Consider the following 19,197-nt stretch of genomic DNA (forward strand, 5'->3'; position numbering starts at 1 on the left):
TCATAGACCTGGCTACTTATTTCTCTCACAATATCTGGCAACCCGACAAGCAGGGCAGGAATCACTGGGAAGGCTACTGCGAGGCAACGCCGTTTGCGTCTGGAATCACCACAACACCTGTCACGTGGTGGCGTTGAACGTCGCCGATCTACAAGCCCACAAGGCGTCGCGGACATGACGCCTTGTGGGCTTGTAGATCGGCGACGTTCGACGCGCGAACCCGTTTGACAACGAAACCTAAACAAATCGACGCTTTTTCCCAAGAAAGGAAAACGAAAGTCAACAGTTAGTAACTGACTGTTGGCCTTAGTTTTCCTTTCCTGGGAGAAGGCATCAGTAACTAACAGACAAGACAGTATAATATAAATAATAGTTTTATATTTCACACAGCTCCGCCGTTATTTTATTATTATGCTTTTTTATTTTTAATAATAATAATGGAGAACATTATGACTGTTGACAGGAAAAGAATGTTGTCGTTTAATTGTTTGCTCGTTCTTGTCGTCGTTGTTTGTAGCTCCATTAGCCAAGTGGAATGTCAAACTACCACAACTACACTAACTCCAATCGGAACCTCTCCCTCCGCTGTAGAGGTTCTAAATGGGGCTACGACACCACCTCCACCATGTAAGAATGAATACATGCATAAATATATATTATTATTATAATTACCAAAGCATGTCTGAATTGCCTCGTTGATTTACAGGGGATATATATATTATTAATAATAACCTGACCTACTGTAGGCCTACCTGCTGTGTGAACTTTACTGTAAATATGTCACAGCTCGAGCTGTGATGTCAGGTGTAAAACATGATTATTATGATTATATTTATATTTATGATAAATTATTAACTGTATTCCTCTGTGTTTTCAGCCTGTACTTCCCACACGGCTTGTGACACATGTGTAGGCAATGCCAAGGTAAGACTGTTTACATAAACATCTGTCTGAAAAAGTTAAAGATTACACAGTCAACTTCATTTATTAAACTCGGATCATCTTGTACACCCTACCTAAAGCCTTGGATCAAGACTATCATACATGTATTTTATCCAATCATCACATATACAAATGTCAAAATCGATACAATACAACTGGTCTTGAACCATGGCTAGTACACCCTCAGAATTACAAATGGATACATTAGCATGGATGGATGGATAAGGAGGATGTTACTGTGTAGGTGTGATTCATACATTTTTGTATTTTAAAAAGACTAAAATGAAAGTTTGATAATGTTGTTTGTTTGCGGTGTCGCCGGTGTCTACTGAAATAGGTTTTAAAATGTTGTCTGGTTGCAGTGCCTCTGGAAATAGAAAGTGTGTCATTGCATGCAGTGCCTACTGAAGGTTTTTAAACGTTGTGTTTGTAGCCTATGCAGTGTAGGCAGGGGTCATCGCCATGCTGGCTTGTGGTGGACATTTTTGACAATTTTTCTTTTTTTGCCATGGACATACAAATGAGCAGACAATGATATTACCAGAAACACATATTAAAAGAGCTTTAGCCTTAAATTGCCTTTACAGGTCTGTAACTCTGAGAGTGCACAAATGGAACCAAATGGTCCATTTGGTTCCATTTTGCACTCTCAGAGTTATGGGGTGGTTGAAAATAAAAAGTTAGAGAACCACTGTCCTAGTGTACTCCTAATGTGCCATAGTGTCGTAGTAAATCAGTGTCATACACATTCTGAAGAAAACCTGACAAGAGACTGACATTCACTAATTGGATCTTATGATCAAAATAAGAACATTATAGTGTTATGTAAAAAACAAAGAAAACTAAAATTTGCCACGGACAAGGCCAAGTCTTGCCACGGACACATCTGTCCGTGTACGGACACATTGATGATCCCTGAGTGTAGGATCCCTTGAAATAAGGAACCGTCAGTTATTTGGAAATGGAAACTAAAAGACGTGTCCCTTATTGAACTGATAAGGTTGTTCCTTGTTCCTTGTTCCTTATTTTGGGGAATCACTCAGTGACACACATCTTGCAAGTTCAAACAGCTCGTATACATACAGTATACTATTGGTTGATTGAATACTTTATTAATAGTACATGTAGATATAGTACAATCAAATGTTATGCTAAAAGGATAACACAGTGACACTATAATAAAGGATGTTAACCACTTTAAGTCTTAAACCCTCTAGACTAGACCTAAACCGCTTTATTCAGTCTACTACACCAAAACTCTTTGTCAAAAATAGCCCACAACGCCCTACAAACTCACAGTGTGTAGTGAGCTTGTAGCTATGGATGCTGGGGTTCAAGTGGTCAATATAATATACAAAAACTGTACATATATACTCTTTCTGGGCATCCCTTATTTTTCTTAGACATTTCAGGTAGTTGGCAGCCCTAATGCATTGCCCACTGAAATAGCAGGTTTTTTAAATGTTGTGTTTGTTTGTATGCAGAGCTTTTGAAATAACAGGTTTTTTAAATGTTGTGTTTGTATGCAGTGCTTTTGAAATAACATGTTTTTTAAATGTTGTGTTTGTATGCAGTGCTTTTGAAATAGAAGGTTTTTTTAAATGTGTTTGTTTGCAGTGCCTGTGGTGTTTTACCAACAACACGTGCACAGACTACCCCATGAGCTCCCTGCTGCCTCCTGCCTCTGTGTGCCAACTGTCCCATGCCCGATGGGGGGTGTGTTGGGGTGAGTTTTTTTTTACCACTTAACCATCTATTCTTATTTAAAGGGACCAGACTTATAATTGTACTTGGACCACCTTTTCCCCTCTACACCAAATCTCTGTGTAGAAAATAGCTGATCTACAAGCATGTGTTTGTGAGCCTATAGATCATACATGGGCAACTGGCGGCCCGGGGGCCACATGCGGCCCCCACCTTCACTTAATGCGGCCCGCAGGTTAATATCAGAACACTGATTTCAGCTGTTATGATTCCAAACATAAAAACATGACCCGCTTTAATTACTTCAGTCTATATTAGTAGCTTAATGACTAGTATTAACATTCTATTGTCTTTTTTATGTCCAATGTATTTGTATTTAAGTTCATAAAGTTAACATAAGTATAACTATACGCATTTTAAATTAAATATATATGTAACTTTTCAGGATTCCAATTCAAAAATAGCAAAAAGAAAATCTGAATTCCATTTCAAAAATAGCTGATCTACAAGCTCAAAACGCGTTGCACTGCGACGCGTTTTGAGCTTGTAGATCTGCTATTTTAAACAAACTACTTTTGTGTGACATAGAATGGCCCGACAGTATATGCAATGTGGAGTGAGTGTGTAAATATAGTGGCCCTCTACATCATCAAAGTTGCCCACCTCTGCTATAGATGTTCTGCAAAGGTTCCCCCCTAAATAGGGATGCTAGGGTTCAAGTGGTTATTCAAGGGGTGCAACATTCAAATTAATCAATTCAATAGATTGTAAAAAAAATATCGATGATACATCTTAATAAAATAAATGATGAAAATTTAAAACGTTAAAAATGTTAGCAAAAATAGCAGATCTGTTTACAATGTGATGTGAGCTTGTAGATTGGTTATTTTTGCTATTTCTTTGCGACACTGTTGTATGATTAAATAGGCGAGGGTTAATCAGACTAATCGATTTAGTTAATTATAAACTATTATATTTGCGACAATTCGTCGCAAATAACAAATCAGTTACTAGAGAAACATCCTTCTCGATTATTCGACTAATCGATAAAGTGTTCGATTCGAATAATTGAAAAGGAAAATAAACAATAGTTGTAGCCATACAACTGTCAATGATAAACATAGTATATCCTGGGTCATTGTTCATCAACTAAGGGGTCAGGTCAGGTAGAGCGTTCTGGTCCGATACCTGGCACCGTCAACTCAGAAAGTAAGTTAAAAATGTTTTGAGGCCCACTAATAAAATCATACCTCAAATGCAGCCTCAAATTAAGTTTAGTGGCACGCTGCAGGGTAATGCTGTCTCTATACACACACCCAAACATTGAACAATTCTGAAGGAAGAAGTGCAGTCTGCACGCTAGAAATGGCTCCCATAGTAAATGTATTTCTTACCACCACATGACGTCTATGAGTGCCTACAGTTCATCAGACAAAAGACAAGCTGCGTCTACAGTATGTCTCAAAAACAAATACTTTAAAATGCCTGTTTACATTGTAAATATATCTCAACAGTTTTTTTTACGCATCGTTACCTGACATAGAAGAAACAAGGGCTTCATCATGCAACGTTACTGAATGATTGTATGAAAGAGGAACATTATGCCGTCAGCTGATGTGATTTAGCTGTGCAGCAGTGGTGTAAAGTAACTAAGTACATTTACTAAGCTTCCTTGGGTTGGGATTTGATCTACCTGGAAGTGGAGTCTTGTGTAGTTTCACTACTGTGCAGTAGTAATTGTATTAAAGTGCCAGCAGGTGGCAGCATTGCCAAACTGTTGTGTAAAATTGTATTCTATGAAAAGGGGACCTAGGAGGATTCATCTAGCAGTTTTTGTCTCCATAATCTCCAAATGTAGTCCTTTTTTCTTTTCTTTTTCTTTTTCCCTCTGAAACGAGGGCAAAAGTATTCTAACAGGAAATTTCATCCTGATTTCCATATCTGAAGCACCCGACAAGCAGTAGTGGAAGAAGTATAGAGAAAAGAAAAAACATTCTTTTAAAAGTAAAAGTAATTTGACTTGAGTAAAAGTACAAACGTATTGGCATCAAAATATACTTACAGCACCAAAGTAAAAGTTCAAAATGTGTCAAACTCTTTCAAAAATAGCCGATCTACATGTTGTAGTAAAAAGTAAAAACTTTGCCTCTCAGATGAGATATTGTGGAGTATTATAGAAGTACAAAGTATACAAAAATGGAAATACTCAAGTAAAGTCAAAGCACCACAATTGTACTCACAGTACGAGAGTAAATGTACTTAGTTACTTTCCACCACTGCCAGCCAGTGTCTAAATGTTTTTAGTTTTTCCCCAGAGATTAACTCTTGTGGCCAGTGATCACGGCAGATGTTCATCATGTCATGTTACGCATCTGTGTCATTTTAGATGTCTTTCCCTATACAAAAATAGCAGATATACAAGGTCATAGCTCGGCACAGAGTGCCGCGCATGAGCTTGTAGATCTGCTATTTTTGAAAAAGTAATCGTGAAAATGTGTGCAAATCTTTGAATACATATACAGTATACGTTTTAACTAAAATCTTTGCTTGTGGGGGTCCCTGGAACAAAATGTTTTGAGATGGGGGGTCCACGGCCAAATCATATCATTTTGAGTGGTCCTTGACATGAAAAAAGTTAGCGAACCACTGATTATAGCAACATAAAAAAAACCTGACATTTGTAGAATCCCTAGAAGCTAAGATTTGAGTTACAAATGTTCGGTAAAAAAAATATATACATTCAAAGATTTGCACACATTTTCATGATAAAAAAAAGCAGATCTACAAGCAGTGCCACGCTATGAGCTTGTATATCTGCTATTTTTGAATAGCCCAAAGTATAAGATAATGACAGATGCGTTCCCGGTCATAATGGGTTATTATGGTCTGTTGTTTCCAGTGAACTTCGAAGCTCTGCTCATCACCCTGCTAGTGTTGGGGGGGACTATCCTCATGATCATCACCGTGTGCTGCTGCTGCTGCTGCAGTGGCTGCAGGAATACGTATCATTTTAATGTATTCCGTGGTACGTATACAGCTGCACGTCCATATAAGGAAGAAACAGCCTTATATGGCATTGCTGCTGCTGCTGTGACACATCATTTTGTTGCTGTCGGGTGGAAACCTCATTATGTCCAAAACCGTTACTTTTCAGAAATCAAATTCAAAAGTGGGGAAAAAAAGCAGCTCAACAAGCTCAAAATGTGTCGCAAGACGACACGCTTTGAGCTTGCAGATCGGCTACTTTTGCTACTTTTGTGTGACACTGTAGTATGATGAAATAGGCCATTAATTTCCGAAAAGACAGCAACAAATAATATTATTGATATAATCACACAGTCTCACGACTCAAGTGAGCTGAAACTATACTGTAAAATCCTTGAGTATTCATTTAACATTGGGATTGTATAAAACTAGAGGTGCGGGTCGCTACGCGACCCTTCCGTCTAGTCGCTGGCGCGAGGCTCTCGTGTAGTAGGCTGTAGACGTTTTCGACACGCAAACCAAAACCGAGAGCAACAGCAGTGTTTGTTTCGAGACGCAAACCGAAAACGAAAGCAAACTGAGAGACGGACACATTTCACCCGTTCATCTATCTATCTATTCACACAGGCTGTTGCAGGACCAGAATGTGCGTCACAGATTGATGAATCAGCCCGCTCAGCCCAGCGAGACGGCGTTCGCTGCGTTCAACCCTCCCAAAGAGTCAGACAGACAGTATTTGGATGGGGGTCGGGGTTGCCGGGGTTGCCATGTCCAGGAGTTGTAAGCGCGAAGTGGCGTGTAATTGGTTAGGGAAAGTGCGTCCACGCATGCGCAGTGCGCAGCGTGGTGTTTTTGCATGAAGCTGGTTGCTTGTTGCTCGCGCGCAATCTGGCAACACTGATGCAACCGACGAACGTACAAACATTCTGGCGCATGACTGTAGATTCCAATTGTAAGGTAGATGAAACCAAATGGTCCACCAATCAGGGTACGTCCGTACAAAGAAGAAAAGGCCTTTATATGGCGATAGTGCTGCGACAAATCATAATGATATCACAGTCACGACTCGAGATGTGAGCGACTACTACACTGTGAAATCCTGGAGAGTTCGTCCATTTGTACACTCCCAGAGTCAAATGAATACAGGATCTTACTGTGTGCAAGCTATTACACTATTGATTGGCATTATTAAACACGTGTGCGACTCCTAACAGTTTTTTGAAACACTTATGTTGCTATAATATCAGTGGTTCTCAAACATGTTTTCATGTCAAGGACCCCCAAAAAGATATGTATTTGGCGGCGGACCCCCATCCTCAAAAGCCCTGAGGGACTCCGGTTACCCATATGGGGTTTAAGAGCTTAAAACCGAGAAAGCATCCGTGTCCTTTAAAATTTTAGCGTTGGCTATTCAGAAATAGCAGATATGTACAAAAAGATTGAAACAACTACTGGTTTACAAGGCATCTGTAGAATCAGCCTGTCTTCTCTTTAGGTTTTATAAATATGCTACATTGAAAAAAAGAACCTGTGTTCCAGTGAATCCAATTTCCTAAAAAAGTTACGGTTTCCACCCGACAGCGACAATCGATACGGCCTCACTGTGACTGAGCTTAATTTAATGCATTTGCTACAGAGGTCTGGGGTGAGGCAGCAATAAATAATTACATTTGACTTCTAATCAGGGTTTCTGTATATTCCTTTTGTTCCCCTCTCTCCCCTTTCTCTCTCTCTTTCCCAGGTTCTGTTCTTTGAGTTCCCCAGGGCACCCTGTACGTACGGCTCTGCGACTGGCCTTATGTTGGTTTACTTAGAGTGAGAAGATCTCTCACTCACACACACACACACACACACACACACACACACACACACACACACACACACACACACACACACACACACACACACACACACACACACACACACACACACACACACACACCACATGCCTGTACCACATGCCTGTAGTTGTAAGTATGTGAATCCAAAAAAAGTTATTGTTTAGAATAATCATATTCAAACAAAAACTTGTTGAGGGGCCAAGGCCGTAGGCTCGGAACCTCTTTGTATCTGTTGCTTTTATTATTCTTCCGCCGTTTTTTCCGTCACGTTTTTTTCCGTGCAGTAACTTTTTTATGAAAATCGGCAATATGGTGCTATGCCAAACGTCCAATCCACGAAACTCACAATCATTGGCCAAAGGGTGGCGCTATATCAATCAATTGAAAAATGCAAACTTTGAACAGGTATAACTCATGCCCTGTTTGACCTACAGCCATGAAACTTCGATACACACATGCGTCTCTTCATGCTTAACAACTTTCGTGATCTGACTTTTGACCTCTGACCTTTAGATCTCCCACCATTTTGAAATATATGAAAAGCAGTTGAAATCAAACTCCTCGTGTTTTTTTGCAATCTGCACGGAACTTTCTACACATGTATGTTGGGCCTATACAGACAGAATTATGCTGGATTTTTTTTTCTTTTTTCTAAGTGATAAAATGAAGCTTCAATGAGCCAATGAATATTGCAGTTTTATGAAAATTATGTGTCTGCCCCTAACACTACATGCAGACTCACATTTTTTTTAAACTTTGCAGTAATGTCGAGGGTCATTCCAAATATCACTGAAACCAACGTTACTCCAATTGGCCAAAGGGGGGCACTATAGATTATTTTTGAAAATGCAAACTTTAAACAGTCATAAGTCATGCCTTGTTTGGCCGACAGCCATGAAACTTGCTTACACTTGTGCCTTGACTCATGAGGAACACATCTATCACTTTGACCAGTAAGCTCTGCCCTTAGATTGTCCGCAATTATAACATGAAATGCTTATTTGAGAGTATTTTTTTCAATGTATGACATACTTCATTGTGAAAATAGCCGATCTACAATCTCACAACTTTTTAGATAGCAACGCTTTGTGAACTTGTAGATCGGCTACTTTCACTAGTTTTGGTACCGAGGAGACATCACATTTCTCTATTGGTAAATGGTTTGTGAACCACTGATCTTAGTGTTAGTGAAACAGGGGCTTGGTTCATGGCAGAAGGCAAGAGTCAGTGATCTTCAACAGACACGAACAGGCTGGATGAAGCCTTAGCTCAATCACTAGTGTGACAGCCTGTGAGTCCGAAGGTTGAGGGTTCGATTCCTGTCTATGGCCATGGGTTGAGGTTTCCATGAGTGAGTTTCCTAACCCCGGATTTATCCCTCTGTGCTATATATGACCACCTCAGCTGAGTTGAGCTGAAAAGTAGTTTCCCCTGTTGGGATCACACTATTATATCTTCACTATTTATAGACTATATTCTCCTCAAAACATTATCACCCTATTCCTACATACTTTCACTTAGAAACTTCATTCAAACTTAAAAGATCCAGCTTACTGTGGACACCTATGCTTTTTCTTTGAAATAATGTGTAGTTTTTCAAATATTTAACTTTAAGTGCCCAATGCCATGTTAATGGCCATGGCCATTTAAAGGGTAGCAACATTAACAACCACATGAGTTTATACCTGTTACAATGCTCTATACCTCAGGGAACCAGATTGCTCATATGCTGTGTTGCTACTGCCAGGATTCTATCCCATGACCTTGTGCTTCTTCTAGAGCTCTTCCAACTGAGCTACCCAGACTCAAGAAGAATTACACATTGACATTTGATCAACGTGCACTTTTTACACTACAGATTCTTAAAAAAAAAAATATATATATATATATGTATAATCATCTTTTTTTCTGCATCTATAGCTGCAGCTATATATGTTTTTATTTTTACATGAAGTAAGGCTGATTTCACAAATGTTGGTAAAAATAAATAATTGATCTGTCTGGCTCGACTTTAAGGAAGGCTGTGGGCTGTTTTTTGGTTTGTTTGATACAGATTTTAGCTTGTTTTAAAATCTTCTTTTGTGTTATGAAACCTGATTTAAAGAGCCTCTGTTTTTTCCCCGTTTTTTTTAAATGCTGTAGTTTTCATTTTGATCTTTGCACTTTGTACATACATGAATGTACTGTAGCCAGCTCATTATACCTGGCGTGTATTCTTGACACTTTTCCTATTAAAATTTTAAGCTGTGTTAAAAAAAATACTCTGCAAGAGTCATGTCTGGCAACATTGCTCAACTGGGTGTTCCGGAAAAGGGAAGAGGGAGTGAAGTCTGCCGAAAATCATGGAAATCATGGATTAGTTCTCAGTCGCCGCGACTGATTTCATTCATTTGGATTCCATAGATGCCTTTTTTGAAAGCATGTCGTCCGCCAAAACAATCGTCAATCTACAAGCTCACAACAAGTCGCGCTGCGACCTGTTGCGAGCTTGTAGATCGGCTATGTTCGGTTATTGGATATTTTAATAACCATAAACATGAATGTCATAAAATCAAAGGTCAAGGCCTCAATTTGTGATTTTGTTCAACTGGCTGGCTGTACAGTATGTAAAACAGCAGCAACATGGCCATGGATATAGAATAATGATATTACCTAAACATAATCATAATGACATTTCAGTCATGAGATTTTATTTTTGTTTTATTCAATGGGAAATGTAAATGGTGCATTTCTATAGCACCTTTTATCCAAAGCAGTTCACGATGTGTATTGAAAACGAGATGCTGCATCTCAAGAGACTTATCCTCCAGTGAAATTTCAAAATAAATTACATTCAACCATTCACACTCTTGACGGTGGAGGAAACTATGTAAGGCACCAACCTATTAATTAATTATTAATAATAAATTATTGGCAAGGTAAATACACAATCCAAACCTCTACCAAAGTGGTCTTGCCCTTTAAATACAATTTAAAATACTTGTTTTCATTGAGGTCCTTAGTATTCAATTCATAGTCGTCAAATGGTTATCTGAGAGTGCTCCGCTCTGAGACGCTCTGCTCCGCTCTGAGACGCTCCGCTCTGAGAGTGCTCCGCTCTGAGACGCTCTGCTCTGAGACGCTCTGCTCTGCTCCGCTCTGAGACGCTCTGCTCTGAGACGCTCTGCTCCGCTCCGCTCTGAGACTGCTCTGCTCTGAGACGCTCTGCTCCGCTCCGCTCTGAGACGCTCTGCTCCGCTCTGAGATGCTCCGCTCTGCTCTGAGACGCTCCTGCTCTGAGACGCTCTGCTCTGAGACGCTCCGCTCTGAGACGCTCTGCTCCGCTCCGCTCTGAGACGCTCTGCTCCGCTCCGCTCTGAGATGCTCCGCTCTGAGACGCTCTGCTCCACTCCGCTCTGAGACGCTCCGCTCTGAGACGCTCTGCTCCGCTCCTCTCTGAGACGCTCCGCTCTGAGACGCTCTGCTCCGCTCTGAGACGCTCCGCTCTGAGACGCTCTGCTCTGAGATGCTCCGCTCCGCTCTGAGACGCTCCGCTCTGAGACGCTCTGCTCCGCTCCGCTCTGAGACGCTCTGCTCCGCTCCGCTCTGAGACGCTCCACTCTACTCTGAGACGCTCTGCTCTGAGACGCTCTGCTCCGCTCTGAGACGCTCCGCTCTGCTCCGCTCTGCTCCGCTCTGAGACGCTCCGCTCCGCTCTGAGACGCTCTGCTCTGAGACGCTCCGCTCTGAGATGCTCCGCTCTGCTCTGAGACGCTCTGCTCCGCTCCGCTCTGAGACGCTCTGCTCCGCTCTGAGATGCTCTGCTCTGAGACGCTCCGCTCTGAGACGCTCTGCTCCGCTCCGCTCTGAGACGCTCCGCTCTGAGACGCTCCGCTCTGCTCCGCTCTGAGACGCTCCGCACCGCTCTGCTCTGAGACGCTCTGCTCTGAGACGCTCCGCTCTGAGACGCTCCGCTCTGCTCCGCTCTGAGACTCTCCGCTCCGCTCCGAGACGCTCCGCTCTGAGAGTGCTCCGCTCTGAGACGCTCTGCTCTGAGACGCTCTGCTCCGCTCCGCTCTGCTCCGCTCCGCTCTGAGACGCTCTGCTCTGAGACGCTCCGCTCTGAGACATTCCGCTCCGCTCTGCTCTGAGACGTTCTGCTCTGAGACGCTCTGCTCTGAGACGCTCCGCTCTGAGACGCTCTGCTCCGCTCTGAGACGCTCCGCTCTGAGACGCTCTGAGACGCTCTGCTCCGCTCCGCTCTGAGACGCTCCGCTCTGCTCTGAGACGCTCTGCTCCGCTCTGCTCCGCTCTGAGATGCTCCGCTCTGAGACGCTCCGCTCTGAGACGCTCTGCTCCGCTCCGCTCTGAGACGCTCCGCTCTGAGACGCTCCTCTGCTCTGAGACGCTCCGCTCTGAGACGCTCTGCTCTGAGACGCTCTGCTCCGCTCCGCTCTGCTCCGCTCTGAGACTGCTCCGCTCTGAGACGCTCCGCTCTGAGACGCTCTGCTCCGCTCCGCTCTGAGACGCTCTGCTCCGCTCCGCTCTGAGATGCTCCGCTCCGCTCTGAGACGCTCCGCTCTGAGACGCTCTGCTCCGCTCTGCTCCGCTCCGCTCTGCTCCGCTCCGCTCTGAGACGCTCCTGCTCTGAGACGCTCTGCTCTGAGACGCTCCGCTCTGAGACGCTCTGCTCTGAGACGCTCCGCTCTGAGATGCTCCGCTCTAGGGTTTAACACCGGGAATCCCGGGATGCGGGAATCCCGGGAATCCCGGAGTTATTTACCGTCCCGGGAACCGACGTCGGTTCCCGGGATCCCGTTTTTTTTTTTTTTCCTTGTTAGAAATTACTACTAATTGTAGAAAGGCTGCGGACAGATACAGCGCGTAAACAATTGGCAATTAGGCTGCCTGCCACCACAATATCCTCGCCAACCGTGCGAGCATGGCGGCTCCTTCAGGCTCAGCTGTGTGGAAGGATTTTACTAAAATAAATGACAGAGAGGCTAAATGCAATACCTGCCAAAAAAAGTTAAAGTGCAGTGGAGGGTCAACCAGTGGTTTGTCTAGACACATGGCCACCCACAGGTCGGGCAGCGGAGCTGGCGAGAGCCGTGAGACAAGCGATGCTGCCACTGGGCCTCCTGGCAAACAAATGAAACTCGACTCCTACTTCGGTGCAAAGAAACCACTCAATGCGATTCTGGCCGAGCTTGCCGCGCTGGATGGATTTTCATTCAATGCTATAGCAAAGAGTGCATATCTCCGACATGCCCTGGAGAATGACGGCCACAAGTTTCCAACAAACCCAGACTTGATAGCGAAGAAGGTGCAGGACTTTGCGGCGGAGCAACAGAGCCATCTGGTCGATGCCTTTAAAATGATGATACGCAACACGGGTGTTCGTTTCTCGCTTACAATGGATGAATATACCTCCCTACAAAACAAGCGATTTATGAACATTAACCTGCACACTGAGGACGACCATTGGAACCTGGGGGTTTTCCGGATTGAGGGAAGCATGACGTCCGAGAGAGTGGTTGAGCTTATGAATGATAAACTTGCAATGTACTCCCTTAACATGGATGACCACATCGTGTGTGCCACCACCGACGGAGCCTCTGTGATGGTGAAGTATGGAAAACTGGTCCTACCTGAACACCAGCTGTGCTATTGCCACGCCATCCACCTGGCCGTTATGGATATACTCTACAAAAAAAAAACGGACCAGGTCCAGTATGCAAATGATGATACGAGTGATGATGATGATGAAGATACAGGCTCTGAAGAAAACGTGGAGGAGCAGCGGCTAGCCGGAGTGAATTTACAGATATCTGTGGACAAGGTGATTATGTTTAACTAACGTTGTTACACACCAGTGACACCACGCATGTTTTATTATTTTATCACTCACGTCAGCCTATATTAGACCCATATTAATGTATGCATTTTTTGCTTTTTTCACCTATTAATAGTACAACTATCCCACCCAGGTTCGAAAGATTGCCAGACATTTCCGAAGGTCTCCTCGTTCCAACGAGATACTACAGGCTTACGTCAAAGATGATTTGGGAAAAGAATTGAAGCTCCATCTAGACTGTCGCACAAGGTGGGACAGTATGAGTGAGATGGTGGACCGTTACATTATGCTGCATCGCCCCGTTACCAAAGCACTGATTGACGTCCAGCCAGCGCTGATTGTCAAAGATTATGAGCTAGAGGCCCTTAAGGAATTAGCAAGTTGCGTGAAACCCTTGAAGATGGGAGTTAAAAAACTGTGCGATAGAGGAGCAAATCTTCTGACGGCAGATGCCATTTTCAAGTTTATCTTTTCCGAGCTGGAGAAGCAGGACAGCTTCATCTCTCAGGAGATGACGGAGGCCATCAGGACCCGATTCGGGGACAGGAGACAGAACAACATTGTGTCTTTGTACAGGTTATTATTATTATTATTATTATTATTTTATTATTATTACTATAGCCTATTTTTACTTTACATTTTGAAAGACCATATATGGGCTTTCATAATGTAGGCATAATACTATGCTAATTATTATTAATTAGTATAGCCTATTATTCCTTTAAATGAAAGCCCATAGGCTATATTTAACCTACACATTATTTGTTTAGGTACCTGCAAAACCCAGTCATTGTGACTACAGGAGATGTGCTGTTCGCTATGCCCTCCAAAAATACTCTGGTGAAGACAGCACTCAGTCTCTGCGAGCGCCTGTTTGTAACAGGTGACACAGCAGAACCCCAACAACCTGATGATGAGGGAACGGAATCAGAAGAGCAGAGTCAGACTACCGTGAGCCTACAAGCCCACCTGCAGCAAGAAATCGATGCGTGCATGAAAGGCCCAGACTTGGAGGAAAAGACTGGGAATGACCTGCAGAAAATCCTTTCGAAGGAATTTGCGCTCTTCGAAGCAACCAAAGTCCGCCCCGAAAAACTCCAACGCCTCTACTTGGCTCTTGGGACCATTCAGCCAACATCCGTGGAAGCTGAGCGAGCCTTTTCAGTGTGTGGGATTTTCATTACCAAACTGAGAAACAGACTGAGCGACAAATCAATCAATGCACTTTGCTTCCTCAAAGGCCACTTCCTCAAATCCCGCAGGGAAGAGAAATAAAGTAATCAAGTGAGCCTGTTTAATTGCCTAATTTATTTTTGTTATATAGGCTACAGTAGGAGGTATTTATTATTTTAAAATGTTTTTCGTTTAAGAAAAAAGCATTCGTGTTCAAGAGATTTCTCTCTGTGTGAATCCATCTGTTGAAATTAAGAGTTGCATTTATATTTGCCACATAGGCCTACAACCTAAGTTTTTTCATTCCCCTGTATCAATCCTTGTGGATGTAATTTGCTCATGTTCGTCTTCAGATTACTATTTAGTGAAAATATTTTCCCACAAACTATACAAGTAAAGGGTTTTTCACCTGTATGAGCATTAACACGTTTCAAATTATTCTTGTGATTAAACAGTTTTCCACACTGTGTACAAGTAAAGACCCTCCACTGCACCTGTATGAATAAAGTTCATTAATGTTCAGAAGTGTGTCATTATTCTTCTCACTGCGCAGAGAGACGTGCGCTTCTTTCCATTCAGAAATGTAATAGAAGTACCGCCGTCCCAAAACAACCTGCCCCAGGTCTAAAGCGGCGGCCTCGGTCCGCGAAAATAATGGGGTAATGAGTTTTGGACGAGCGTTCCGTTTGCCACCCGGAATGTCTTGGTAATTCTCAATAGACTTATCAGCCGTTGTTGCGCGATTCTGGCCTGTTCAAACAAACATATATATGTTTGTTTCAATTGATATGTTCATATTTCGTTCAAATAAAACGTTTTAAGTAATGCAATATCTATTCTGTAAAAAAAACGAAGTATCTACATAAAAACTGCATTTTAGAGTTTTTTTTTTTGCCCTTTAACGGGAAATCCCGGGAAGGCCGGGAAAAGGTCTGAAAATTCCCGGGAATTAAAATGTGATATTTCCCGGAAAATGTTAAACCCTACTCCGCTCTGCTCTGAGACGCTCTGCTCCGCTCCGCTCTGAGACGCTCTGCTCCGCTCCGCTCTGAGATGCTCCGCTCTGAGACGCTCCGCTCTGAGACGCTCTGCTCCGCTCCGCTCTGAGACGCTCTGCTCCGCTCCGCTCTGAGACGCTCCGCTCTGCTCCGCTCCGCTCTGAGACGCTCCGCTCTGAGACGCTCCGCTCTGCTCTGAGACGCTCCGCTCTGAGACGCTCTGAGACGCTCCGCTCTGCTCCGCTCTGCTCCGCTCTGCTCCGCTCTGCTCTGAGACGCTCCGCTCTGAGACGCTCTGCTCCGCTCCGCTCTGAGACGCTCCGCTCTGAGACTGCTCCGCTCTGAGACGCTCTGCTCTGCTCCGCTCTGCTCCGCTCTGCTCTGAGACTGCTCTGCTCTGAGACTGCTCTGCTCTGAGACGCTCTGCTCCGCTCCGCTCTGAGACGCTCTGCTCCGCTCTGAGACGCTCCGCTCTGCTCTGAGACGCTCTGCTCCGCTCTGCTCTGAGACGCTCTGCTCCGCTCCGCTCTGAGACGCTCTGCTCCGCTCCGCTCTGAGATGCTCCGCTCTGCTCTGAGACGCTCTGCTCCGCTCCGCTCTGAGACGCTCTGCTCCGCTCTGAGATGCTCCGCTCCGCTCTGAGACGCTCTGCTCCGCTCCGCTCTGAGATGCTCCGCTCCGCTCTGAGATGCTCCGCTCCGCTCTGAGACGCTCCTCTCTGAGACGCTCTGCTCTGCTCCGCTCTGAGACGCTCTGCTCTGAGACTGCTCTGCTCTGAGACTGCTCTGCTCTGAGACGCTCTGCTCCGCTCCGCTCTGAGACGCTCTGCTCCGCTCTGAGACGCTCCGCTCTGCTCTGAGACGCTCTGAGACGCTCCGCTCTGAGACGCTCTGAGATGCTCCGCTCTGAGACGCTCTGCTCCGCTCTGAGACGCTCCGCTCTGAGACGCTCCGCTCTGCTCTGAGACGCTCTGCTCCGCTCCGCTCTGAGACGCTCTGCTCCGCTCCGCTCTGAGATGCTCCGCTCTGCTCTGAGACGCTCTGCTCCGCTCCGCTCTGAGACGCTCTGCTCCGCTCTGAGACGCTCCGCTCTGCTCTGAGACGCTCTGCTCCGCTCCGCTCTGAGACGCTCTGAGATGCTCCGCTCTGCTCTGAGACGCTCTGCTCCGCTCCGCTCTGAGACGCTCTGCTCCGCTCCGCTCTGAGATGCTCCGCTCCGCTCTGAGACGCTCTGCTCCGCTCCGCTCTGAGATGCTCCGCTCTGCTCTGAGACGCTCTGCTCCGCTCCGCTCTGAGATGCTCCGCTCTGCTCTGAGACGCTCTGCTCCGCTCCGCTCTGAGACGCTCTGCTCCGCTCCGCTCTGAGATGCTCCGCTCTGCTCTGAGACGCTCTGCTCCGCTCCGCTCTGAGACGCTCTGCTCCGCTCCGCTCTGAGATGCTCCGCTCCGCTCTGAGACGCTCTGCTCCGCTCCGCTCTGAGATGCTCCGCTCTGCTCTGAGACGCTCTGCTCCGCTCCTCTGCTCTGAGACGCTCCGCTCTGAGAGCGCTCCGCTCTGAGAGCGCTCCGCTCTGAGACGCTCTGCTCTGAGACGCTCTGCTCCGCTCCGCTCTGCTCCGCTCTGAGACTGCTCCGCTCTGAGACGCTCCGCTCTGAGACGCTCTGCTCCGCTCCGCTCTGAGATGCTCCGCTCCGCTCTGAGACGCTCCGCTCTGAGACGCTCCGCTCTGCTCTGAGACGCTCTGCTCCGCTCCGCTCTGAGACGCTCTGCTCCGCTCCGCTCTGAGATGCTCCGCTCCGCTCTGAGACGCTCTGCTCTGAGACGCTCTGCTCTGCTCTGAGACGCTCTGCTCCGCTCCGCTCTGAGACGCTCTGCTCCGCTCCGCTCTGAGATGCTCCGCTCTGCTCTGAGACGCTCTGCTCCGCTCCGCTCTGAGACGCTCTGCTCCGTTCCGCTCTGAGATGCTCCGCTCCGCTCTGAGACGCTCTGCTCCGCTCCGCTCTGAGACGCTCTGCTCCGCTCTGAGATGCTCCGCTCTGCTCTGAGACGCTCTGCTCCGCTCCGCTCTGAGACGCTCTGCTCCGCTCCGCTCTGAGATGCTCCGCTCCGCTCTGAGACGCTCTGCTCCGCTCCGCTCTGAGACGCTCTGCTCCGCTCTGAGACGCTCCGCTCTGCTCTGAGACGCTCCGCTCTGAGACGCTCTGAGATGCTCCGCTCTGAGACGCTCTGCTCCGCTCTGAGACGCTCCGCTCTGCTCTGAGACGCTCTGCTCCATTCCGCTCTGAGACGCTCTGCTCCGCTCCGCTCTGAGATGCTCCGCTCTGCTCTGAGACGCTCTGCTCCGCTCCGCTCTGAGACGCTCTGCTCCGCTCCGAGATGCTCCGCTCTGCTCTGAGACGCTCTGCTCCGCTCCGCTCTGAGACGCTCTGCTCCGCTCCGCTCTGAGACGCTCCGCTCTGCTCTGAGACGCTCTGCTCCGCTCCGCTCTGAGACGCTCCGCTCCGCTCTGAGACGCTCTGCTCCGCTCCGCTCTGAGACGCTCTGCTCCGCTCTGAGACGCTCCGCTCTGCTCTGAGACGCTCCGCTCTGAGACGCTCTGAGATGCTCCGCTCTGAGACGCTCTGCTCCGCTCTGAGACGCTCCGCTCTGCTCTGAGACGCTCTGCTCCATTCCGCTCTGAGACGCTCTGCTCCGCTCCGCTCTGAGATGCTCCGCTCTGCTCTGAGACGCTCTGCTCCGCTCCGCTCTGAGACGCTCTGCTCCGCTCCGAGATGCTCCGCTCTGCTCTGAGACGCTCTGCTCCGCTCCGCTCTGAGACGCTCTGCTCCGCTCCGCTCTGAGACGCTCCGCTCTGCTCTGAGACGCTCTGCTCCGCTCCGCTCTGAGACGCTCTGCTCCGCTCCGAGATGCTCCGCTCTGCTCTGAGACGCTCTGCTCCGCTCCGCTCTGAGACGCTCTGCTCCGCTCCGCTCTGAGATGCTCCGCTCCGCTCTGAGACGCTCTGCTCCGCTCCGCTCTGAGACGCTCTGCTCCGCTCCGCTCTGAGATGCTCCGCTCCGCTCTGAGACGCTCCTCTCTGAGACGCTCTGCTCTGCTCCGCTCTGAGACGCTCTGCTCTGAGACTGCTCTGCTCTGAGACTGCTCTGCTCTGAGACGCTCTGCTCCGCTCCGCTCTGAGACGCTCTGTTCCGCTCTGAGACGCTCCGCTCTGCTCTGAGACGCTCTGCTCCGCTCCGCTCTGAGACGCTCTGAGATGCTCCGCTCTGAGACACTCTGCTCCACTCTGAGACGCTCCGCTCTGCTCTGAGACGCTCTGCTCCGCTCCGCTCTGAGACGCTCTGCTCCGCTCCGCTCTGAGATGCTCCGCTCTGCTCTGAGACGCTCTGCTCCGCTCCGCTCTGAGACGCTCTGCTCCGCTCTGAGACGCTCCGCTCTGCTCTGAGACGCTCTGCTCCGCTCCGCTCTGAGACGCTCTGAGATGCTCCGCTCTGCTCTGAGACGCTCTGCTCCGCTCCGCTCTGAGACGCTCTGCTCCGCTCCGCTCTGAGATGCTCCGCTCCGCTCTGAGACGCTCTGCTCCGCTCCGCTCTGAGATGCTCCGCTCTGCTCTGAGACGCTCTGCTCCGCTCCGCTCTGAGATGCTCCGCTCTGCTCTGAGACGCTCTGCTCCGCTCCGCTCTGAGACGCTCTGCTCCGCTCCGCTCTGAGATGCTCCGCT

The 19,197-nt window shown here is 47.1% G+C and overlaps 1 protein-coding gene across 1 annotated transcript; it reads left to right on the forward strand.

The window, feature by feature from the left end:
* Positions 1-274: 274 nt before the first annotated feature.
* On the forward strand, positions 275-9,554 carry LOC311041623 (uncharacterized protein). The gene is made up of 5 exons (XM_084052086.1): positions 275-627; positions 878-924; positions 2,560-2,668; positions 5,546-5,671; positions 7,373-9,554. Exons 1-5 carry the CDS (start codon positions 438-440, stop codon positions 7,384-7,386), a joined length of 486 nt encoding a protein of 161 aa, XP_083908212.1. The 5' UTR covers positions 275-437; the 3' UTR covers positions 7,387-9,554.
* Positions 9,555-19,197: the final 9,643 nt, after the last annotated feature.

The sequence above is a fragment of the Gymnoscopelus microlampas genome (assembly GCF_963454915.1).
Source record: "Gymnoscopelus microlampas genome assembly, chromosome: 3".
Taxonomy (NCBI): Eukaryota; Metazoa; Chordata; class Actinopteri; order Myctophiformes; family Myctophidae; genus Gymnoscopelus; species Gymnoscopelus microlampas.

Bases quoted from the DNA above. Each gene is read 5' to 3' on its own strand.
- LOC311041623 (XM_084052086.1), top strand. From the start codon at position 438: ATGGAGAACATTATGACTGTTGACAGGAAAAGAATGTTGTCGTTTAAT. The intron at 925-2,559 runs GTAAGACTGTTT...GTTTGTTTGCAG, and splicing joins CATGTGTAGGCAATGCCAAG to TGCCTGTGGTGTTTTACCAA. The intron at 2,669-5,545 runs GTGAGTTTTTTT...TGTTGTTTCCAG, and splicing joins CCGATGGGGGGTGTGTTGGG to TGAACTTCGAAGCTCTGCTC.